This window comes from Streptopelia decaocto, assembly GCF_964273445.1.
Source record: "Streptopelia decaocto genome assembly, chromosome: 7".
Taxonomy (NCBI): domain Eukaryota; kingdom Metazoa; phylum Chordata; class Aves; order Columbiformes; family Columbidae; genus Streptopelia; species Streptopelia decaocto.
Window position 1 is genome coordinate 66,024,377 of NC_138661.1, and position 24,332 is coordinate 66,048,708.

Consider the following 24,332-nt stretch of genomic DNA (forward strand, 5'->3'; position numbering starts at 1 on the left):
CTAATTCGTGCGATTTTAAGAACTAGGGAGAGGAGCTGTAGTTACACTATCTATGGAAATATCGATATAATTTACTCAAAGCCCCCTTTTTTTGCGTTGAAACGCGGTTGGGCGCTGTGCGGGCCCCGCGTTCTGCCGGCCCGGCCGCGGCTGCTCCGCCCCGTCCCGCTCCCACCTGGAGCCGCCCCGGCGGGCGGGAAGAGGAAGTGGGAGCTCGGGAGAAGCGGAAATTGCAGCAGCAGCCGCCGCCAGCCCGAGGAGCACCGGCGGGCAGCCAGGGGCAGCGGCGGCCGGAGAGGAGGAGGAGGCGGCGGGTGTCAGAGTAAGAGCGGCGTGGGGTCTGGGGAACCCCTCCGCACCCCCATCCCGCCGGTGGGGGAGCCCCGGCGGGGCCGACCGGCTTTGTTGGGCGGGTTTGGGCTGCGGCTCCAACCGCAGGCCCGGGTGGGGACGGGGCTTCTCACCGGCCCGGAGCTCCCTGAGGGGGCCCCGACGTGGGTCGCTCTGCTGGTGAAAGGCCGAGGCAGGTTTACCTGACTCATTCTTTTTATTTATTTAATTATTATTATTTTTTTTAAAAAACTATAAAGCCACCCGCAGCTCAGAGGCCTCCGAGGTGGTAACTTGAAAGAAGAAAAAGCTATAGGTTTGTTGCCGCCGTATCGATTGTGCCACTAGGTGAGGCCGCACCTCGAACGCCGTGTTCAGTTTTGGGCCCCTCAGCGTAACAAGGACATTGAAATATTAGAGGAGGTGGTGAAGCTGGTGAGGGGCTGGAGCACAAGGGTGATGGAGCGGCTGAGGGACCTGGGGGTTCAGCTGGAGAACAGGAGCTGGGGGGAGACCTTCTGATCTCTGAACTGCCTGAAAGGAGCTTGGAGCCAGGGGTTGGTCTCTTCTCCCAAGTAACAAGACCAGAGGAAACGGCCTCAAGTTGTGCCAGGGGAGGTTCAGATTGGATATTAGGAAAAAATTCTTCCTGGAAAGGGCTGTTGGGTGTCGGAACAGGCTGCCCAGGGCAGTGGTGGAGTCACCATCCCTGGAGGGATTTAAAAGGCATTTAGACGAGGTTATCACTAGAGTTAGGTTATGGCTGGACTTGATGATCCTGAGGGTCTCTTCCAACTAAAATGGTTCTATGATTTCTTCTATGATTTTAGGTCTCTGGGGGCTTGGGGAAGGCAGCAGCGATGAGGGGGAGGGGGGCGAGCCCCGCCATGGCCCGGGAAGGTTGGCCTGAGGTGATTCCCATGCACCCAGAAAAAAGAGGAAACTCCCTGAATGTCCTTCCCCTCATGAATATTCCTTCCCTGCCGGGGGGATGACGAGGACCCGGGACAGACAGCGGGACCCCCGCTGGTCCTGCTCCCACCATTGAGCCTTGTCTGGGAGCTGCTCCTTGGTTCTCTCTACCTGCAGTGTGATGTCTGGGGTGAAAGCCTTGGCACCCCCACTTTGTTCCTTCCAGGAGTTTGTCTGTCGGTCCTGGGGAAGAGGGGAGTTCCCAGGGGAGCTGCTGAAGGTGCTGGGCAGGAGGCTGCGACTGCCCGTTAGTCATAAAAGCAACGAAGAACAGAGCTGGCCGGCTAAATTCAAAGCATATATTTAGCCTCGGTTTGCGTTTGAATCGTAGCGTTTTCTTTTTCCTTTAGAAATTTGACCATGTGAGCTGGTGACTCATAAATAGATCATATTTCTCCACATTCAGCTCTGGAAGAGATGCTGGATTAGCAAACTGCTGCGGAAACCTGGATTGTGTCTTTCAGCTCCTCACCAGCAATCAGAGGTCTTGACTGAGCCCCCTTGTTACCAGGCTGCTTCGCACCCTTTTGTAATTCACTTTATTGAATGCGGGCTTGAGGTGCGGAAAAATGTTGGTGTTCACGTGCATAATTTAGGAAGAAATAAGAAATATGGTGGATTATGGATTTTGTTAGGGCGTGCATGTGAAATCCTTCCTTTATTATTGTTCCTGAGAGTTTGAGGAGGAAGTAAAGAAGTCTAGACGTAAGGATCTAGCTTCTGTTCTTTTAAATGCCTGAGCACAGCTGAACACACAAAGCAAAACAAAACAATCGAGTGAATGCTTGAATTATGTACTTAGGGGCACGAAGTTGTGTTTTGCCCAGCTTGATAGATAGAGTAACCGTGTGCGTATAAACCTGTGTTTCAGCTCTCGTTTAGAGATGGAATTCAGGTGAGTTGCACGGTGTGGTGGAGCATGAAGGGAGGGAAATGAGCCTCCCCTCTTAGGAGTGACCGTGGCTTTTTGTTTGTACCACATTAGAACTTGGTCCCCACTTTGAGTTTCATTGTTGAGCTGGTTTGGTTCTGCTTTCCAACAGTTTGTATTATGAATATGTAGTCTCGTAAGTTTTCTGGATATTAAGTAATTTAATAAATGCTAGTTCCTTAATTGCAATAGGAAGTTGGAGGTGGGAGACCTGAAGAAGCAGAAGGGGAAATGTACTACTGCTTCATTGGGATGTCATCTGCTCTGCTCCTACATTTTCCTTCCAGGCCACTCTGTCATTTGCTACCTTGGTGTTTGACAAGCTGTATTTCAGTTGCTCTCATTTGTCACTAGTCCTGAAAGTTCTGAAATGCTCCATAAAACAGGCTTATCAGTTTATTCTGCCAGGCTGTAGAGCAAGCGGTGTTTTTTTACCTCTGTGCACTTTACCTGTGGATTATTAGTTACTCATTTAAAAGGAAGTTGTCGTTCCACCCACTGGGTTAGGCTTGTGTGGATGAAATAGTCTGTGGTAATCATCCTTGTAATCTATTCTTCGTCAGAAAAATAAAGGTAAGTAGAAGGAATGATGGCATGTTGAAGAACTGAACTCTAGTGGAATAGCAGTGAAGAAAAAATCCTTCTGACTTGTGTGCCTGAAAAATCTGGGAGAACAGAAAGCTTTTTTTTTTATTTTGCTTTTTAGAATTTATTGTTTTGATTTACCTAGAATAAGGAGTCCAAAACCCAGCCACCAGCACCAGGCAGGTCAGGCAGGTATTCTGCCCACCAGTCACGTTCAAAAGTGTTAATTAAAAGTGTCCAACTTGATACTCCATGGGAGATAAGGTTTCCAGGAAGTGAGAAGCCCAAAGCTTTAAAGTGTTGAATGTTGTTTCTGGATGTTATTGTTTGCGTTCTCATGAGTTTTGCTTCCTGCTGTCAGTACTCCAGCACTCGTCCTCTCTTTCTCCTGAAAATCAGACAAGATGCTGGGTTTGCGTACATATTTCATAAGGAATTCTCTGAGAAATGCAATAACTCATGTATTCCGATGTTGCAGGCAGCTGGACTGATGTCTAGATTGCGTGCAAATTCTGACAGTTGTTTGATTTCTTTTATAATGCTGTGACACGTTACAACGCAGTAGAAACACGTAGGTTATGCTGCCTAATGAACAAAATCATGCTCATCATTACTAATGGCTGGGGAAGAAAAACCAGCTGTTCCTACGCCTTAAATATGTGCATCAGGTCTAGAATGAGCAGCAATTTTCAGAAGTGGTGGTGGTTTGGAGACCTGTTTGAGGAGAAGTCTTTCAGTGCACCGAATGAAGGAAAGACACGTTCTCTTTGAAATCGTGTCAGTGGTTGCTCCTAAGCTTTGCACAGTGCCAATAGGAAAAGTAAAAAGGGTTTTCAAACCAGCCTGAAGGCAGCCTAGGAGCCAAGGTCAAATCTATTTTCAGTGCAAATATAGCTTTCGTTTATGTGCTTGCATAATATACTTTATTGGGAATTTTGGATTGTGTTTTCATCCACTTATACATAATATACGATAAGTTGGCGTGTAACTGGAGTGTGACAGTGCTTCTTCTGCTGGTGTTGCAGATGTGGAAGGCAACTGCAGGCCACACCGCTTCTGTCCATCAGATTGACGGTGCCGATGACTGGGAGACGGATCCCGATTTTGTGGTATGGCTATTGAATGTTCTCGACTCAGCAGGAATGTGTTACGTAGCAGGTTAAAGAGTAATTCAGGGTGAAGGGGGTGTATCTCAGCAAAATAAATTATAGGAGCGTGTTCCTGGTAGGAGGGGGAATTAGGGGTTTGTGCCTGTGAGTGATTAACAAAAGTACCCTGGCCGGGTGCTGCAGGGAAGTCTGTGCGGAAGAGATTTGTGCGAAGAAGCAGCAGCTTTTTGGGGCTGAACATGTGCTCTGTGCATTTCAACAGAGGACAAAGCAAGGGGATCACAGCACAAGAGAAGAGAAGGTGGCCTTCACTGCTTTTCTAAATTCTTCCCGACTGCTGAAGGCTTTTACTGTCAGCTCTGAAGTGCAGAGTAACGTCTTTGGGTTTTTAACGCTTTTTATGTGTGTTCTTTGCAGAATGATGTGAGTGAGAAAGAGCAGCGCTGGGGAGCTAAAACTGTGAAAGGATCCGGCCATCAAGAACACATCAAGTAAAGCAGCTTTCTTTTTAAATTTATTAATAGTCACAGTCCCAGGCGACTTAATCAGCTCATGTTCTCTGTTACTTGTACCTTCATAATTAAAACAAGAGTCTCTGTAGAAGATTGATTCTTTTCCAGATTGCTGGTCTTTCAAATACGTCAGTATCTTCAGATCTGAAATTAAGATCAGAACTGTGGTGTAAGGACTCAGACAGTTTTTTGAAACTTGAAATGTAATTTTTCATGCCTCTTTGTGTCTGGAAAGTTTGTTTCTCTGTCCTGTTTTGGTGCAAGAGCTAATACTGGCCAGGGGAGAAATTTATGTTGGGTCATCTGAGCGGCTCCAGTTTGATATTTTAAGGATACATTTGGTCCCTTAATTTTTAGGCTTTGTTTAGAAAACTGCTACCAAACTCCTAAAAATTCTGGCCAAGTAACAATTGACCCCTCTGGCAGAAAAGCAAATGAATGCGTCATGAAGAGCTGTGTGGGCAGAAATGGTCCATTTTCTGAATCTTGCACTTCTTATGAAAAGTGCCTAAGATTTAACTTTAAAGCAAGCTTAGGAAATCTGTGATTGTGATGTTTGTTTTGGTTTTGCTTGTGGGTTTCTGGGGCATCAACCCTCATGGTATAAAGCTAAGAATAAATGTCAGCAGTGCTGCGAACTGAATTATGTGGTTTAATTCTGGGCTCAATTTTACTCTAACCTGTTTGGAGTGTGGTGGGGACGCCACCTGGCTGCGTTACACTCAGGTGGGAAGTGGTTTAAGGTATCAGTTACCATCGTGGTTTCTCCTTGGTGTATATCACCTGCTCTACTATAAGTTCAACTCCTGCGTATTGCAGAGGAACACTTGGGGAAGAGGAAGTGCATCTCTTCTTGCATCTTTATTTCGCATTACAGTTGTGTCCAGAATGCTCAGTTAGAATTAGAGTTTCGTTACCATAGGGACTGTCTGATAAGAGATGATCCCTATTCTGAAAAGTTGCCATCTAAAGAAAAAACATTGGAAAGAACTTAAATTAGGACATGAGAAGAAAATATGTTTCAGGCATGTATATATTCTAAGTAATTGCTCGTTCAAATAGCAAAATACCCTTCCATGTTAGTCTTAAAATCAATGTGTTCTTTTTTGCAACAGAGTAAACTCTGTTTCTCAGAATACGATGAAGTGCTTTGTGCACTGAAAAAAATGCAAAGGATTTGAAAAATACAAGCTGTCCAACTTTTAGTTAAGATGATATTTTTATCATCCTTTTATGTTGCATCTTTTTGAAGTTCTCCTCAGAAACTTTCTTAGGAAAACTTACCGCTTCATTATCTGTCTTTGAAGTATTCATCAGCTGAGAGAGAACGTATTCCAAGAGCACCAGAACCTCAAAGAGAAGGAGCTTGAAACAGGACCCAAAGCTTCCCATGGCTATGGAGGGAAATTCGGCGTTGAGCAAGATCGCATGGATAAAGTAAGTATGAATGTTTCCTGGGCTGATATTATAAACCTTGCTTGTAGCCAGCACAACTATGTATAACTATATAATTGTGTGTATATATATATATATATATAAAAAACAAGGACACTTGTAACCACTATTACCCAAATCTGTCAGGCCGTCATGCTCTGTTCCCCAATTAAATCAAGATGCTCCTACAGAAAGAACTGGAGCTAAAGCACTTGAAGCATGAGGAACAAATATTATCAGGTGGCAAATTAGGAATGTGGGAACAATGAGGAGAAGTTCTGGGATGTGTGGTGGCCCCACATGTTTTTGTTTGATGCTTGCTCTGTCTTTAGAGTAGGTCTACTGGCTTATGTCCTGAGTGGATTGCCCCAGAGTCAAGATTCAAGTTTCTTAATGTATATTTGTAAATGAACAAAGTACTTCATGCATGAAGAAATCCAGGATTGTTTTTAATTTCAGTGCTCTGCCAGCTCTTCCATGTATATGGGGGTTGCCTAAAAGAAAGAAGAGGCTGTGCTGCTGCTTTTAAATTAGGAGGCGGCTCTCAAACAGTGATAAGCTATGAACAGTAACAAGTAATCCAAGTATTTAAAAAATCACTGTACTTCAGTCAGATAGTAATGTTTTCCATAAGGACAGGATGGCTGTTTGAGTTACACTCTATTAACAAAAGCACTGATAATTCTTAAGGTAATTCCGTTAGCCATGTGACAGTTGGACAGCCATATCAATTTCTGGGTAGTTTCTTTCGTGTACTCTGTTAAAGTGAGAGCCAAACTCTTTCCTGAACAAGAATGATTTTATTTTCTGACTTTATTTACTTTCTGGCTTTCTAGTAATTTGACAGCCTTAAATTTTGCTGGAATTCTGTATTCCAGAGTAAATTGCTGTATAATTCTCAGTGGACCCTTGGAATAGGCTAACGGAACATTTCAATCTGGGAATTGCTGAGCAGATTCAACCATTAGACCTGTTCTGCAGCAGTGTAGCTCTCTAGTGTCAGCAGCTTGTCCCGCACCTGCGTCCATGACAATAAAGAAAAAGAAAAGTGAGGACTGTTTCTCATAGGCCAGAAATAATCATCAGGAAAAATGTAATGCTCATGTCCATCTGAGTGATACTGGTGACAGGAGATATACGTAATTTATTTTTTTAATAAAGCTTTATTGCTTATAACTGTAGTTCTAAAACCTGATCGCTGAGATCTCTCCTTCACAGGTATCTGTGCTGTATTAAGGCTCGACTCACCTGAAGTGAATGAGTTTTACTGCAGCGTTGTCAATTGTACAGGTTTTTGCTGCGTTTAGGACAGAACCTCGATGCTGACTTAAAACGAACAGTTACATCGTTCTCTGTGCCAGATCTCCATAAGTGGTTTAAAATGTAGCTGAGTATTGTGCTGAGGAATTATGAGGGCAGTTTACTCTGAAATACAGATTTCCAAGAGAGTTTTTTTTTCTAAGTCTTGAGAGGGTGTGTTGTAATGCTTGGTATTTGGTGAAACGCAGAAAGTTGTACCACATGAAGAAAACAACATGCTTAAACCTCACCTATCCCACCTGACATAACAACAGAGAGATCACCTAAAACCACACAAAACCTAGGATTTCCAGAGCCTCACGTCTTCCATAAATACAGTGGGTAACAGGAAGAAGAACAGAAGGCAGGAGCCTTTTCTGCCACATTTAACAGTTATTCTACTACAGAACACCTGCAAAGGCAACAAGAGTATGACTGTTCCAGTCAGGAAAAGAAAGGAGCTTTTATATTGCTTAGAAGTTCAGGTAGTGTCCTATTATTGACATCCTTCTTCTGTTACCTGGCAATTACTTCAGCCATTATGTGCAGTAATATTTTGTTTTCCAATGTGCTGGAAATATTCCCCAAACAGCACCTGTGTAAAAAAAGAACCAACCAACCAAACACCCCAAACCAAAACAGACTACACCACATTTTTGGCTATGTTATGTAGCACCCCTCAAGGTGCAAGGCTCTACCATCAGTTCCAGGATCTAGAAGCGTATCCTGGCACTAGATGAGTGTAACACTATCAAACACTATGTGGCCGTACTTCCAGGTGTGTAATTCCATATCCTTGTGTCCCACTGAAGCCGGGCGCAGCGCGATGGAACTGCGCTAAGCTTGTGTTCAGCTTGAGTTCGGGGACAGACTCACACTCTGGGGCTGTGATGCCTTTACCTTTGTCTTAATATGAATGCACCATGTCATGTCATGATGCCATTTTGCAAGTGAGGAGAAGGCACAGAGAAAAGATTCCAAATTTTGATTTACGCAGAAGATCAGGGCGTCTCCCTAAAAGAATGTCAAAGGAAAACCTAGCTGGAGTTGGATGTGATTGCAATCTAGTATCAGCTAAAACAGATCTCTAGCTATGTGCTTAAGTATGTGTATTTTATCTGGAACTAATCCTGATTTTAAATCCGGTGTGAACACCATCAAGATCCCAGCTGTATCTTTCTGGTTTTCATTACTGTGGGTTTGAAGGAAAAATCCAGAATGTCAAACAGTCTTCATAGAACAGGTTTTGCTGTCAAACTCTTTCTTTGCACTTGCCTTGGCTGTATTGGCAGCCTGGTGAGAGTCTTGCAAAGACTTTTCAAGTGAGCAGCAATTGCTGGGCAAGTTACTTTCAACAAGAATGGTGGTGATGCATGTTTGGAACAAAGCTTCTCCTCAAGTGGCTTGTTTGCAGTGTTTTATGTACAGAACTGTATAGAACTGGTGGCTGTTTCTGAACTTTCCGATTTCTTCTAGTCAGCTGTTGGACATGAATATCAATCCAAACTTTCTCAGCATTGCTCTCAAGTGGATTCCGTGAAAGGGTTTGGTGGCAAGTTTGGAGTACAAACTGATAGAGTTGACCAGGTAAGCGATTTCATCTTGAAACTCAGCTCTTCGCAGTAGTTGAGTTTATAATTTTTTGCATACAGCTGAAAAATTCCAATACCTTAAAATGCTGCTAATGTCTGCTCTCCCTGCTGATTTTAGGTTTAGCAGGAAACTAACACTGACTATTGCAGAGATAAATTTATGTTTGAAGAAAAACAGAAAAAAGCTCTTAGGGGAAACTGGGATGAAAACTGGAAAGAGATGCTAAAACATGCCTTTCAGCAAGACTGTGTTCTTTGATGAGGATAAAATCAGCGTGAATGCTGTACAAGTAGGGATTTGGGGGTGGTTTGTCCTGTATCACAACACGAGCTACTGGACAGAATAATTGGTGGCCTGTTCCAGGCCTGTGTAACAACCCCTGCATGGAAATGCCAAATTCCTGTTGTACTGAATTGCTGAACCTGGCAAGACTAGTACGATTTCTTTGGCAGGGGCTGACAAAAACCCTTGCCATGAACACATGTACTAAATTATCATGTAAATGAATGCGGCCTGTAAGTTAAGTAGGTATTTATGCTCCTGATCAAGAAGGTCAGAGCGGTGTGGAAAGATACAGAAGCTTTCCATGCTGTTCACTGAACTTCACGCAGTTTTTCTAACTCTTTATCACACATGCATTTGTATTTCTCTTCCAGTCAGCTGTTGGGTTTGAATATCAGGGGAAAACGGAGAAGCATGCCTCCCAAAAAGGTAAAGTGGTGAAGTGGTGGCCTCTGTAGACGTGTATTTTTAAAAAAATAATAGAGCTCAGTTCTTTTACTGTTCGTAAAAGACCATGTTTAGTGAGACCTCCATGTATTCTTCTCAACGAATCAAATGTTGAGGGTTTTGGGTGGAAGAGATGATGAAAAAATGAATTTCAAAGCAATTTCATGGGTTGATGAGGTTTTAGGAGAAGAAAATAGCCTGTCATCATGAGTCAAACTTTTCTTTTAGAAGTGAGGTTCAAGGACATTTTAGAAAGAGTGGGAATTGTCCTTTGCTGTGTTGCATCCTGTTGGAAACAGGGAGTAGATTTGAAAGGAACTACCATAGTTTATAGGACCGTTGCTCATCTTATTTCCGTGTTTCAAATTAAACTTAACTTTGTGTGATAAAGAGTAATAAAAAGAAGTTGTTTGGGTTCCCCCCGCCACCCCCAGTTGCTAGGATGTGATGTTTCCATTCAAAGCTGCTTCATTTCATTTTTATTGTGCTTTACTCTCAATGCAGACTACTCGAGTGGTTTTGGTGGTAAATACGGAGTACAGGCTGACAGGGTGGACAAGAGTGCGGTGGGGTTTGATTACCAGGGTAAAACTGAGAAGCACGAGTCACAGAAGGGTGAGTAGACACACGTGTTCATGTCGCAGGCATTCATGATAGGCAGTGTTGTAAAATACTGAATATTTTTTACATCTGTTGCACTCCTGACCTGCCGAAAGTTAGCAATGAATACAAGTTATGTCACTGAAAACTTTGACTTCTGAAAAAGAAACCTGAAACTTAGGTTCTGACTGGTTTTAAGTCATGATCCAACTGCCATTACTTTGGAACCAGGTTTGCCTGGGGGTTTTTTGCAACTGTTGAAAAGCTGCAGATTGAAGTACTGAGACTGTAAGGGGTTCAACCACAACAGAGAAACATTTCTAAAAGAATCCACTGCTTGTAGATTGAAACGTTTATCAGAGTTAGTAGTGTTTAGAGTTAATATTGTGTTGCTGTCTACACTCATAAACCAAAATAATCTTTTCTGAAACTTTGTGCATACAGATTATGTGAAGGGGTTCGGAGGCAAGTTTGGTGTGCAGACAGACAGACAAGACAAATGTGCGCTTGGCTGGGATCACCAGGAGAAAGTCCAGCTGCACGAATCCCAGAAAGGTACATCAATTCTTTGCCGTTCTTTCTGATTTCCCTCATTTGGACTCCTCCCTGTGTGCCCCCTCCTCCCCTGGTATCCTTGGCCACAGCTTTACAGGAGCTGAGATGAGTCTCCTTTTTCGGGGTTTGAACAGTTGCTGTGTGTTGGTTGCACTGGTGTCCGCAAAGCAGGTTTAACGCACCTGATTCCAAGTCTCTGAGAGTTCAGATTTACTGAGAAGTTCTCCCTGGAGCAGCTTTATGAGCTTGCAGATAGCCTGGGTTATTTTCTTTTCCTTTTTCATTTAAATTGTCCAAACCACAAATTAGCCATTTTTTGTACTTTGCACAAATAATCTCCCTTTTCCGCTTTCTGTTTTCTATATCCCTGTTTTCATGCAGGGGAAATCCGGTATCTAACCCCGTCTTTTCTCATTGCCTGTGAGGTACCTATTCCTATGAAATACTGGCACCCAGAAGAAAAATTGCAAAATAATGATTGCTCCCCAGCCCTATGCCTCTCACCACTCTTAAATAAAAGATTTTTAAAAAATTAATTAAGTGATCCTCAGAACATTGTTCTGTTGGATGCTCCAGCAGCTTCCTTGTGAGAGGATTACCTGATGCCCTTTTTATTTTATTTTTGAACCCTCATTTTATAGCATGTATTAAAATGGCTGTTCTAAGGCAGCAGTTCGGAGTGCTCATTGCTCTCCGCCAAGAGCCTTTTTCCCCTCAAGCTGTGCAGCAGCAGGAATATTCCTCTTCCTTTAAAGGATGCTGTGTAAGAAAATCTTGAGGATCCTACTGTCTGTGGACCATATCGTAACACTTTTTGAAAAGGCAGATCCATAGTGTACAGATGTTAACCATGCTGATGAGGGATGCTAATTTTATTTTCTTGTATCCTTTTGTAGGATGTTTTGGCTTAGGGAATGTATTGTGTATGTAGTGTGTTCATAATGCTGATCCAATGCAAGTGTATTATGCAGTATGTATAAAAAACATTGAGGAATTGCTTTTTTCTGTGACTTCAGAGTGTTGTTCTTACGTCTGATAAAACCTGCCGACTTCTTCTTGATCTCAAATGGAAACTTGTTTTGAATTTACTCTTACACAAATGTATTGAGACTCTTTTTTTTTTTTACCATTCAAGATTATTTGTAACTGAGAAAAACTGCGAAAATTATTTTGAGTGTCTCTGACTAAACTTCTTTATTTTCCTCCCTTCACTTAAATTTATTACATGTGGCTTTTTCAGACTATAAGAGTGGTTTCGGAGGGAAATTTGGTGTACAGACAGAAAGGCAGGACCCATCTGCTGTGGGGTTTGATTACAAGGAGAAACTAGCCAAGCATGAATCTCAACAAGGCACCGTTTTCACTTGTTACTTTCTTAACAGTGCAGCCACTTCTTACACAGTCTTCATTAGTTGTAGATTGATGCTAAAAATGTGCAGACACTTTCTTGCGCTTCTATTCCTCCATGATCTATCACTGTTCTTCTGTTTTATTCTTAAAATGTTACATAAAGCAAGCCTGTATTCAGGAAACAGATATCCAATGTTTAGTAAGAGCTCTACAACATTATGCATTTAGTACATACAATGTGATAATAACATTATTAGTAGTGTGATGTTAATGACGTCGTGATTACCAGTTTTAGCATCTAAATGTGAAATTTTGCCTGGATAAATTGGTGGAAAAATATTGAGATAAGGATCGTGCATGTAACCATTAACAAGCAAAGGGTTATGGCAAGATAATTTTAAAACGATTGTAGTCTTTAAAACAAGAAGTAGGGAATGTTTGTGGTTCTTGGGTGAGCAAATACTGTTATAATGCTCTCTTTATTCGTTGTGAAATAGTTGGGGTACAAACCATCAATTCCTGGTTTTCCGTTATCTTAAAGTGAGAAGTCTGGATCAGGAAAATGTAAGTGTAGTATATTTATTCTGGCTGAAAATCCATACAAAGCTGAAGAAAATGAGGTTGTTCATTCTGACAGTCAATATTTTTCTGTGCTACAGTGACTCGAATCCAAACTCCTGGAGCGTCAGGTGTGCTGTAGCAGAGCCTGGATAGAAACACCAAACTAGCTGGTTAGGGGGATCCAGGTGGTTTTGGGGCTGAAAGGAGGAGGAGTAGTTGTATTGCAGGGCTGTGTAGAAAGCCTGTCCATCTGCAGAGTCCAAGGGCACGTTCCCACAGCTCGCTGCCCCCAGAAAGGTGTTTTTCCAGCCACACACTCTTGCTGCTTCTGTTGCGCTGGCTGTGGTGCTCATCAGACATTGCTCCGAGTACAACTTGCTGGAAAGCGCAGAAGGCTACTTGTTAGGGTTCATTTGTTGGGTTTTTTTGTTGATGCCACTAGTGAGTTGAACTGATTTTTGGACTATAACAAGTCGTAGAGCCAGCATCAGGTGGGAGGAAGAGTGTGCAGCTTGGGGTTGGTATGGAATAGTGTGGCCTCCCCGTTTCTGTGGCGGTGAGCTGTTGCAGGCTCGTGCTGCCTTGCGGAATTGCCCCTTTCCATGTGTAGAGCAGGAGTTATTACCAATGACTTTAATGCTCATCATTTGGGTATCACAACCAAATCCACTGGAAAGAGAAATTAGTTATATTTTCCTGCCATTTGTCTAATTTACCAAGTTAAAGAGGAAAAAAACCACCACCTCTGTGGTCACCAAAGACTGGATATCGCTCCTTTGAGCAAAGCAAACTGGCTTAGGTTGTATAATTATTACTGAGGGCTAAGAATTGGTGCTGCGAAAGGCTGTGTTACAGAAGTGATGCATTAGAAGGGCTCATCCCTTATTCCTTTGCTTGATACCTTATCAGTCCTCAGCTTAATGTTTACTCCAAGAATGCATGTGGCCCACAATCTGTCATCTGCTGGTGTACCTGAAGGCTCTTGCAGTTATGTATCCTTTCTGCATCACAAACCAAGTTGCATTTTCTTTGGCCGCTGTCACTGTATCTCTGCATGCAGCTGAAATGGCTCTTTGCATTGGAAATGGCTGTTTGCGTTTGGCAGAAAGACGGGAGGGATAACAAGCTCCCCGCTCACTAACTTTTTTTTGTCCTGCTTTTAGATTATTCAAAAGGATTTGGTGGGAAGTACGGTGTGCAGAAAGATCGGATGGATAAGGTAAGTTGCTTAAAAGAGCCGTGACTTAAATAGCCTGTAGGGATAAAAACCAGTCTGGTTAGATCTGTAGTGTTCAGCTCTTTATTTCTGGGTACTTCTCCGGTCTAACAGTAGAGTTCTCTGCTTTTCTGAGTCTTTAAAAACTAAGTTTATACACGCAGAGCTGATGCCAGTTTACATACACATGGTGTGTAATGTATATATATTTAAGAAGGGAAAATGGAAGCATCGAAATGAAAGAATAGCAAAATCTATATGAAAGAACGAGAAAAATCTATTGATTCCACATTTTCAGTCATGTCTGCTAACAACTACCTAATCCCTTATATCTTGAGGACATCCTTTTAGTGGATTGCTTAAAACTGATACCTACCAATTTTGCCCACTTTGATTATCAAGGACCTTCTCTTTAGGAAAATTTGTTTTAGTATTCTGTAACAGTGAAAGACAGGGCAGCTGATACCTCCTTCTCCCTCTCCTTTTTACAATTTAAAAAGCTAGAAGATGAAAGAGGCCTCACTGAGATTTATCTACTGAATACATTTACTCTGAGCATTATGTAGGACATTCAAAAGTGAGAAAGTAGAGGAGCTTGAAAGTCTGTAGGATTTTTTTTACTTGTGGCTTCAGGACTCAAGACCATTCATTCAAAAAAAAAAGAAAAAAGAAGCAAAAAAGGAAAACAACAACTTGTATTTTGAATCCTGTTCTCAAAATACACCCTCTGTTTTAATTATATCTGCTTCTTTAAGGGAACTGGGTGCTTTTACCTTGGTAGAAATCCTGCATAATGTGGATTAGAACAGTAACAGCCACACAATAAATGTTTTGGATGTTGCCTCATTTTTAGTTCTGATGAATCATCTGTTCATAAGCCACATTGTTTTTTTTAATGAACAGGATTTTAATGTGTTTAAACCTGTTCCTGAAGATTAATTCTTACATAGGTTGACTTACAGAATTATTCCATTTGTCGTGTTTTGCTTCTTCCCGATCTCGGTGTTCTGAAAAGAGCCAGAGAGATAATATCACAATAAAATGTCACAGACAGAAGCTGTCTGAATGTCTTCATGAATTTGTGGGTTTTTTAAAGTCTATTCTTTTTCTCCTTACTGATAGAATGCAGCAACTTTTGAAGATATTGAGAAACCAGCATCAACTTACCAGAAGACCAAGCCAATAGAAGCTGGTAAGGCGTTGGCCCCAGATCCTTTCTTTGGAGGTGATATGGTCAAAAGCCTGGGTTATTACCCTTTAGAGATGTTTTTGGTTTATTGGTTTTGTTTCGTTGTTTTTGTTGTGTTCTGTTTTGTTGTTTTTTACCGTGAGGGTTATCAGAGTTGAGGAAGGGAGAATAAAAAGCATCAGAGTAGAGATGTGTCCGATCCCAGCAGAAATTTGTACCAAAACCTCATTCCAGGCTGCCTTTACACAGAACCTTAAACAACAACATTGGACTTCTTTTTAATGTTCCAGTTGCTAATAAAACAAGCAGCATCCGAGCTAACTTTGAAAACCTAGCCAAGGAGAAAGAGCAGGAGGACCGAAGGAAGGCAGAAGCTGAGAGAGCACAAAGAATGGCCAGGGAGAAACAAGAGCAGGAGGAGGCTCGAAGGAAGCTGGAGGTCAGTAAGCTTCAAATTCCATTTCAGCGGCATGTCCAGTCTGTTTCAATGCAAGGTTGGGAGAAAAGAGAATCTTTTAAGAAAAGATACTTTCCTTTTCTTTTTTTTCCAGCCAGGCTTTAAAGCTCTTTGTGTGTTTGTACCTGTGCTTTAACTGTTTGCGCCTCCAGCCGTCTCTCAGCATGCACCAGCTGTATGTCAGGCATCAGATTGGGTGATAGGGTAACACTTAATAGTATTTTTTTCTTTTTTATTTAGTCTATTCCAAAATACGTATGTTATTCTTGAGCGTGCTATTATGTCTGACCTTTTCCTGCTGTACTTTTGCCTTTTGGTAATACCAGAGTCCCTTGGGCACGGAGGTGCTCAAAAGGGGACAGAGACGTGGTCCCCAAAAGGCCTTATCTGAATGCTTGTTCAGGTACCATGGTGATAGTTGAGGATGCTGTTTTTTTTGAATCAGTATTGTGGAAGATGGAGGTGGTACCAGCCGTTGGATGGCATGCACGTGTGAGATTAGGGGAAAATTCTTCCAAATGTTAACTGAATCTGAGCTTGGGAATTTTAAAAAAAACAGTTTAGCATTGGCATGATTAAAAGCTTCATGATTTTTGTGTTACTCATAAGCAAAATAATTCCAGGAAATGTTTAGTCAGAAACTATGTTTTATAGCTTTGTAGAATTTGCATGTTTGGTGAAACTCCACTGCTGAGATGGAGGGACTAATGCATTAATAGCAGCTTGTCCTTCACGTCTTGCTCATTTGCTTCGTTAGACAATGCCCGAGATGCTTTATCCTCAGCGATGCCGAGGGCCTGCTGGCTGCAGCTGGGTGACCTTCCACGCACCCTGCTGTCACAGGGTTAGTCCAGAGCCTCTGTGGCAATTTCCCTGGCGATCCCACGCTGGTACTCTGATTTCATGGCCTACAACATGTAAACCCTGCTATTATAGCAGGGAGTGGGAAGCAGTTGATGCTGGTGTAAGAACAGACCTTCTTTTTCCATGTTCCATCACTTCCTGTTTTGCAGATATTAGTTTATACTAGAGAAGACTAAGCATAGGACACAAAAAGAGAATAGTCTTAAATTCCAAATAAATGCTGCTTAGCCATATGAAGAGACCCTCCAGAGGAGAAAGCTTGTCTGTGACCCTCATCACCACTCCTGGCTGACTATGGGGGAGTTCTCCTCTTTCCTTCTTTCTTCTCTCTCTCTTCCCCCTCTTTTGTTTTTATTTTCCGCCAAAATTATCTTTCCTTGTTAGAGCCAATATGTGCCACCAGCTGCAGACCCCACTAATAAATCTTCTTGCATGTGGACTTGTCTCAGCATCCTCCGTGAGACATCTGGGATCCAGGAAAGGCTGTCAGATCTGTTCGGTCCTTTGCCTAACAACAAAGGGGGAGACCCCATGACGGCTTTCTCAGATGTGGTAGATATTTGCCTCTACAGGATGTCAGGGTGTGGTTTTCATCCCTTTCCATCTAACTCATCACAAATTTAAATAATTTGTTTTACAAGTATGAAAAACCAAATGCGTGGTGGGCTTACGGTAACCTATCTTCCTCAACTGAGAATAATACACTGCGGTGAAACTGCACGTTACTTCACATTGACTGAGCTACCTACCCTAAACCAGCACAGCTGCCACCTATTCCAGGAAAGCGTCTGTATAGTCACACCAAAGTGGAAAATCACCCCAAATCAGTCCCCTGCCTGGTTGTTTGGCTTCTCAGCTCTGCTGTTCGCAGGCAGCGCTGCAGCTGAAATAGCTCCGTAGTTCCGTGTTGGAACTGCATGGCTCGTCTGGCTTGTGTATGTTCTGAAAACTGCAAACTTCCTTTTGAGCTCTGGTTGAAATTTGGGAAATTCTGGCTTTGTAGGATGAATCGAGTCTTTCCATCTAAAGTAATTGCTGCTTTTTTTTTTTTGTTCTTGTACTTCATCAAAGATTATGTTGCCTGAATGCGTTTGAATATGTCTTTTTTTTCCAAAGCTGGTATTTAAATTTCACCATAACCAGATGATTAATGTTTTTTTCCAGACTGAACACCTCCATGGTTAATTGTGTGATTCTGCAGACACTGAGGGAGGACAGAGTTAAGGGGAAATTGAAATGGCACTGGCTGAGCGTGAAAAGGGGAGGGATGGAAGCCAGACCATCCATGGATACTGTAAAGGGTGGGAACAGGTTTTGACTTAAGTGAACTTTATTTCTTTTAAGTGAACTTCCTTGCCCAGACAGAAACTTCTCTCACTTTTAAGTAAGTACATGGGCACACGTACTCCTACAATAGGAATGTACATATGGACTGCGTTCTTTCAAGAGGCCTGCTTACTGGTCATCCTCTTTCTGTTTTGTTTTTCACATATGTCATGTAGTTAAATGCTGTTTGGGGAGCTCTTCTTTAACTGCTGGCTGGAATCAGTGGGTGCCTCATGATTTAGCCACCCTGTGCTGCTTAGAGAACAAGGCAGGATGCTCTTCCACGTGGAGTTTTTAGTGTGGAGGAAACCCTGCCTGAGGCAGGGGGTACTATGCAATTGAAATGTTTTATGGCAGTTTTGCTGTGGCTACCCTGAACTGTACTCTGGATCGCAGAGACCTATTTCCTAGGACAAATTATTCCAACTGTTGCCGTGTTTGACATTGTCAGTGCATTAATACTACTTAATATGTCCCCAAACTTCAATTTGACTTCTAATAAACACTTTGCTTTTTATCTGTAGCACGGGAGTTAACAGTGGGGAAGGGCTGTTCACATTGGGACAGATTTTTTCCAGAAAGCACAGCACTAAGCTTTGAATTCTCTTCAAAGCTGGCTCTGTTCTCAAGACACGCTTTGCTTTCTTTGTTAGATGTATTTTTTCTGAGCTGTGACAAACAAAGGAAAGGCAGATTTTATTATTTTTGTCTAGCAGAGTCCTATCTCTTCATCTCTGGACTAGAGTTTCTCCTGAGGATCCTTTGGGGAGTTAGGGCTTGATGGACCTAAACAACTGGAGTGCACAGTCTCCCATAAAGTCTATTCTCTGTTCTTTTTTGCAATAAAGGTAAAAGCTTGGCCCTAGATCTACAGTTTTCTTTTTCCCTATGGTAAAGAGAGGCAAATTAAATAGCTTACAGGGCTTTTTTATTTTTTAAAGTCATGCAAGCAACAACATTTTTTGTGCTCCAGTATCCTGGCTTCCTAATGAATGGCTTTCTAATGATGATTGTGGATTTGCCCTCTGACTCACAGGTGGGATGGCACAGGGTGAAGTGTTTGACTGCCAGAACACTGGATTCACATCCACATTCTTTGTGTCACAGAATACAGTAGCAATGCTGCTTTTCTTTCTACCACACATAACTTTTCCGAACATTTGAATCCCCTTCTTGTCAGTATATTTAATTTTGTCCGAGCCATTCACTCTTTTGCCTTGGCAGGTGTTTTGCAGATCTGCGAGAGCTTGCGGGATCATTTGTCATCAAAGATAATATACAAGTTGTATAATTAGAATATGCAGGCTGCAGGTTCTCTAAACTTATGCTAAAATGGGACATGAGGACCAGCCAGCTAATGAACAGAATGAGAATATTGAACATAGAAACCGTGCAGCTCCTATGGAAACAGGCCAAAGAACATTGGGTACTCTGGTTTTAAACACATGTATGCATACATACTGTTCAGTTGTTGTTTCCTCTTTTCTGCTTTGCTGTATTTCTGAGGCTTTACTGTACAGCCAGTCCAAACCTTCAGGCAGGTCTAAGGATCCAGCCAGTTCAGTCCTCCTCTCTCTGCTCACATCAGTTTATTTCTGAATACGGTGGCTGGCTGTCTTATTGGAGGTTCTTGTTCAATGACGTACATCAGTGATTAAACTGCACTGAAGTTTTTATTTCTCTTTGATTTAGGAACAAGCTAAGGCCAAAAAACAAACTCCACCACCGTCTCCTACCACGCAGCCAGCTGAGCAGAAGGCACCTTCGAGCCCAGTCTACCAGGTTTGTTATTATAGAATCACTTTCAGTACCTGATTTTTGGTCCTAAGCGTAAGAACCCTTTTTCAGAACCCTGCCAAACCTACCCTGTATTTCTGCAGGATGCAGTTTCCTTTGAAGCCGAGTCTACCTACAAGAACTCCAGCACAACGTATGCAGCTGCACACGAGCCAGAGTCCGGCTACAAAGCTGCAGAGTCGGGCTACCAAGAAGCAGCGACTCCGCGAGAGGCAGAATACGAGCCAGAGACTGTCTATGAAGTGGCAGGGGCAGGAGACCACTACCAAGCAGGTAGAGTGTTTGTTTCTGATGTGAAACCCTTTAAGATAAGGATTATTTCCTTGGGCAATGACTTACCGAATAGTCGTGCTGATAGCATGCTGTCCTCGTTTTCTAAAGTCTTAGTCTGATGAGACTTTGCGGATTCTCCACCAGCAAATGTTAATTAGGAAATGAAGATACAGCTAGAGCGAGGTTGAAATTACTTAACTTTTGTGAGATGAAGTTGGGATAATTACAGTGATCTCTGGAGTGTCAGTTCAAAAAGACATGTAGGGGTAACCCTTTCCACCCCATGTAATGCAGCTCAACTTCAGAAGAAAGCACAGATATGGAGATGAAATGTGTGTTGAGCCAGTGCTGGCAAAAAATTCTGTCAACAGTTTTTGGACTTTGAAATTGATGTGATGTGTTCCGGGCCTGCGAGGGAGTGCAGCGCGGTGTCTGAAATCAGTGAAACAGAAAGAATACATTCTTTTGAATTCTCATTTTTCTCATGTCTCCTTGTTACTAAATGAGGGGTGAAGAATGAACCTGCTCGCTCTGGTTGGGAAAGCTGGAAAATTTAAACATTCCCCTTCCCCTCATGCACCTTAATGAGGTGTTAAATAGTTTTTACACCCTGGACTTGGGCCCAGTTGTTCTGTCCCATTTTACAAAAGTGTTACAAGGCTGATCCTTTTCATTTTCTACTCTACTAAATGCCTCCTTGTGAGCACTTGCTCTCAGGCTTTGTGTGGGATGTAGGGAAAAATCCATTTCAGAAGGAGCGTCGGCACTGTTAAAAACTCGTGTGGTTTGTTCCCTGCTTCCCCTGTGGGTTAGTAGAATTAGAAGAGGAGCACCAGAGAAAAGAACGAGTGGTGATGGTGTGTTTCGTGCTTCTAATTTTTCTCCTTTCTCTCTCTCTCTGTAGAAGAAAATGGTTATGATGAATATGAAAATGAACTTGGAATTACAGCCATAGCGCTTTATGATTATCAAGCTGGTAAGCAAGTTCTTGTTTTTAACCTTACCTTAGAAAACTCTGTTCTGTGTAGATAGGTCTGGATTTTTCCTTTGCCTTTCGTCTTGTAGTAATTTATGAAAAGAAAGTATTGAAGAATTAGGAATTTAGCAATAGCATTGAGACACTCTTGAAAACTACTAGCCACTGTGTCTGGAAATGGTGGGACTTTTCAAAATCTTTTTTAACCAAGTTTTAATACTCTTGGCATGTGTACTTGTTTAAAATCAAGACATCAAGAAAGTAAAGTGGTTCTCAGGGTGTGCGTTAGGTAGTAGATGTTGCTCTAACTTAGAAATGCACCCAAAATAGGTAAGGAATTGGTACCTCGTCACTCTGGAGGGTGAAGAAGCGTCTTGTCTTTAGAGATGGTCACTGCTCATTTCAGAGGCCCTGATGGGAGAGAGGAAGGCGATGGGTGTCCGTGTGATGTTTAGCGATGCTGGGTCGGTCGGGAGGTCGTAGTGTGGACGTCTCTGTGCCAATCCTGAGCCTCTCCCTCCTCTCTCTCCAGCGGGCGATGACGAGATTTCCTTTGACCCAGACGACATCATCACAAACATAGAAATGATCGATGACGGCTGGTGGAGGGGTGTCTGCAAAGGCCGATACGGGTTGTTCCCCGCGAATTATGTGGAGCTCAGACAATAAAGATTATTGTCTGCTGGTTATGCCTTAATTCCCCAGTCAATAAATCTGACTTAATACACTACAAATCATGATGCTTTTCTGAGGACGGAGGGGTATATACATATTGCTTTTATATTTAATACTTTGCTGATGCTTTTTAAAAATGTTTATGCCACAGAAGTCGCTAATATATTGTAACTACCATGTTCTTCACTAAGGCTCTTAAAATGATTTTCATGCATTTGGAAACATTTCTTCTCTGCCAAATTAGCAATTGTCATAAAAAGTCTTTTCAAGGACAATTAGCTGTCTGTCGTAATATTGCATGTTTTACTCATAAGTGAGCAGATTTGCTTAGTGTTTAAGTCTAGTTAGTCTTCCACTAAATGTTTTCAGCTGAGAAAATCATGGCTATGCAGGTTATTTGCATTTCCACTGAGCAGGAGTGGGGAGGAGAGTAAGTTTTTCCTTTTCTTTTCTAGCTGGTGTGTGAAAAAGCAAAGAGAATGCTTGAAAGTTGCAGCTAGGGGCAGTTAATAAAATACTGTCCAATATTTATGGAATATTAATGTTATGAAGGAAACAGTCTGGTTACTTTTTCCTTCTCTTTTGAAGTGAAGTTCCTTGGCTTTTGCATTTATTTTTCCCCCCCTCCTCCTGTCCATGTTATCCCAGAGGAGGGCCGCAAACACTCTAGCGCTGATTATCCTCAATTTCTTTGCTTTTGTCTTTGTTTCACCCTTCTTTTTCCCAGAAAAACTTGGGGAGAATTACTATACAAGTGTTAAGTCACTCGGTGAGCTTGTTGAAAGGGAAACTGGCATCCAAACCTGTGTGACTACCTGCAGGAATAATCTCATTGCTTTAAACAGGAGCAGAAAGGCAGGACGGAGCTGCGGTTGTGTTCTGTGTGCAGTAAATCCTTCGTTCATACGCAGCAAAGCCTGCTGTGCAGTAATGACAGTTTACATAACCATATTTGAGTCGAGGAATGTTAATACAAGTAATTAGATTTTAAAGCCCATATAACTGCTCTCCGTCTTTAAACCACATGAGAGATAACTAGACTATTGTATGTCCAACAGAAACTGCCAGTAATGTTCTACTAAACAACAAAATTAAACCTCTTCTTTGCCAAAACTGAAATTCTTGTTCTGGGAAGCTGACTTGACTGCAGACATAGGGTCCCTACCAAAGATTGCAAGTTGCATCTACTAGTGTTCAATGTTTGTACTGTCTGTTTCCACCTTCTGATCCAAACAGGAATGGCAGACCTGGTGGTGTAGCTAAGAAAGGATGCAAAGAATTTTTATAAACTGTAAATTTGGACCAATGGAATATAGAAGACCTGTATAAAATGGTAACGTATCTAATGTACCTAGGAGGAAGGCATTGTGTTGAACCAATTCTTGGATGGTTGGGACAATCCTCAATGAATGTCATACGTGTGTCATATTTTTTTCCTTTCCATGGTCTCATTTCTTTGTTGTACTTGCATTACTAGGGTTGGGTTTTATATGCAGTTTATTTTATCCGATTTTGCATAGAACACCTCATAGGGATATGATTTTTGTAAATTAAATATTCAATAAACTTTTTGAACCATTTGCATGGAATATTTGTATTTTTAAATGGCTTTGTCAGTCTGTTACAGATAGTTCCTCTTGTCTTAAGCTTATCTGGGACCAGCTTGCGTACAAGGAGTCATCCTTCCTACGGAGAGCTGCTGCTTGGTGCTGGCGTGAAGGCAGGTTTGCTGCCTTCCATGAACTTCCCTTCCTCAGAAACCCACTTGCTTTGTCTTTTACTCCTACTCCCATGTGGAAATGTTTAGATCAAGATTAGACTTTGGATGAATTTAAAGGAGATGTGCTTTTTAATTTATTAATTTTTTTTTTAATTTTTAAGTGGCACAGTTTTCTCTTTTGTGTGCCTGCTACTTGTGCTGTGGTTTTGGTGAGGAGTTGCTCCTGGCTTTTGGGAAGCCTGGTGGCTGCAGAACATGGAGTGCTCTTTTGAAAACACAGCCGTTGGGTTAATACAATATAATTTAATATATCACTTTAAAACTGTTTTGCTCTTGTTCATGACAGGATCAGGTGCTTCCTAAAGCTTCGCTCCTACAAGCCTCAACCGCAGAAATGCGTCCTACCTTGTTGTCTGAGCAAGCCCGTGTTTTATTGTTTCTAATCCTGAGCTTTTCTGAGATACTTGATGATGCGCTGCTGGAAGTGCTAAGAAAGAAATTGCTAATATCCTTTTTTCTAAACATTCTTTAGCCCTGCTACATTAACAGGAAATCCAAAGCTGCAGAGATCACTGCCTCAAGTCCTAAAGCACAGCAAGTGTGAGCCGGTGCTTTAGCAACTGAAAAACGAGAAGAAAACATGCACGTACAGGTAGGCGTTGTGCCCTGCGAGCGGTGCAGGGTGGGTTAATTAAGCTCCACACATCTAAAGGCAGATTTGAGGGAGGGTGATGAGGCAGCAGCCCCTGAACCCTCCCTGGGCTCAGCCTAGAGGGGGAGCAGTGGGACTTTTGTGATGGTTTTTGGGTGAAGGTGTGTGGGGCAATGGCTGCAAGGGTTGGGCACAGGGGCTGCTGCCACCAGAGCCTGCTGAAAGGACAATGGGCCCCAAGGAGGTGGCCACGAGTCCCTGCCTGGCAAGAGATGATCTTCTAGCAGGGAGGAGAAAGCTCAGAGGGAAGGAAGAAACGGCACCACATGTGAACCCGCTGTGGGTCGCCTTCAGAAACAGCACCGTGGGGGAGATACCACAGTCCTGGGTCCGCATCCTGCATCACAAGGTAAGATGGGGATGAACTGAGTAATTATAGAAAAAATTAGGTGACACTATGAGCAATATTATAGGTATTAAGTCTTGGGAGCTTATTTGTGGATTGCCTCACCTAATGGAGAGAGTTTCATCTCTAACTGAAATGACTGATCTCTCTCAGTGTGGCAAATGTTCTATACTGGATTGATTTAATATCTTGTGAAATATATTTAGGCAGCACTGTTATGA

General features: G+C 42.3%; 1 protein-coding gene across 2 annotated transcripts; it reads left to right on the plus strand.

Annotated features, from left to right (window-relative positions):
- The first annotated feature begins 217 nt into the window (after nucleotides 1-217).
- CTTN (cortactin) lies at nucleotides 218-22,922 on the plus strand. 2 transcript variants are annotated; one of them, XM_082059211.1, is made up of 16 exons: nucleotides 218-322; nucleotides 3,844-3,927; nucleotides 4,345-4,418; nucleotides 5,747-5,876; nucleotides 8,649-8,759; nucleotides 9,422-9,476; nucleotides 9,999-10,109; nucleotides 10,539-10,649; nucleotides 11,890-12,000; nucleotides 13,724-13,779; nucleotides 14,899-14,968; nucleotides 15,256-15,404; nucleotides 19,305-19,394; nucleotides 19,493-19,682; nucleotides 20,587-20,658; nucleotides 21,191-22,922. In XM_082059211.1, exons 2-16 carry the CDS (start codon nucleotides 3,844-3,846, stop codon nucleotides 21,325-21,327), a joined length of 1,551 nt encoding a protein of 516 aa, XP_081915337.1. In that variant the 5' UTR covers nucleotides 218-322; the 3' UTR covers nucleotides 21,328-22,922. The 2 variants fall into 2 exon arrangements, with proteins under 2 accessions (XP_081915337.1, XP_081915338.1); XM_082059212.1 differs by lacking the exon at nucleotides 11,890-12,000.
- The last annotated feature ends 1,410 nt before the right edge of the window (nucleotides 22,923-24,332 follow it).

Bases quoted from the DNA above. Each gene is read 5' to 3' on its own strand.
- CTTN (XM_082059211.1), top strand. From the start codon at position 3,844: ATGTGGAAGGCAACTGCAGGCCACACCGCTTCTGTCCATCAGATTGAC. The intron at 10,110-10,538 runs GTGAGTAGACAC...TTGTGCATACAG, and splicing joins GAAGCACGAGTCACAGAAGG to ATTATGTGAAGGGGTTCGGA. The intron at 12,001-13,723 runs GCACCGTTTTCA...TCCTGCTTTTAG, and splicing joins CAAGCATGAATCTCAACAAG to ATTATTCAAAAGGATTTGGT.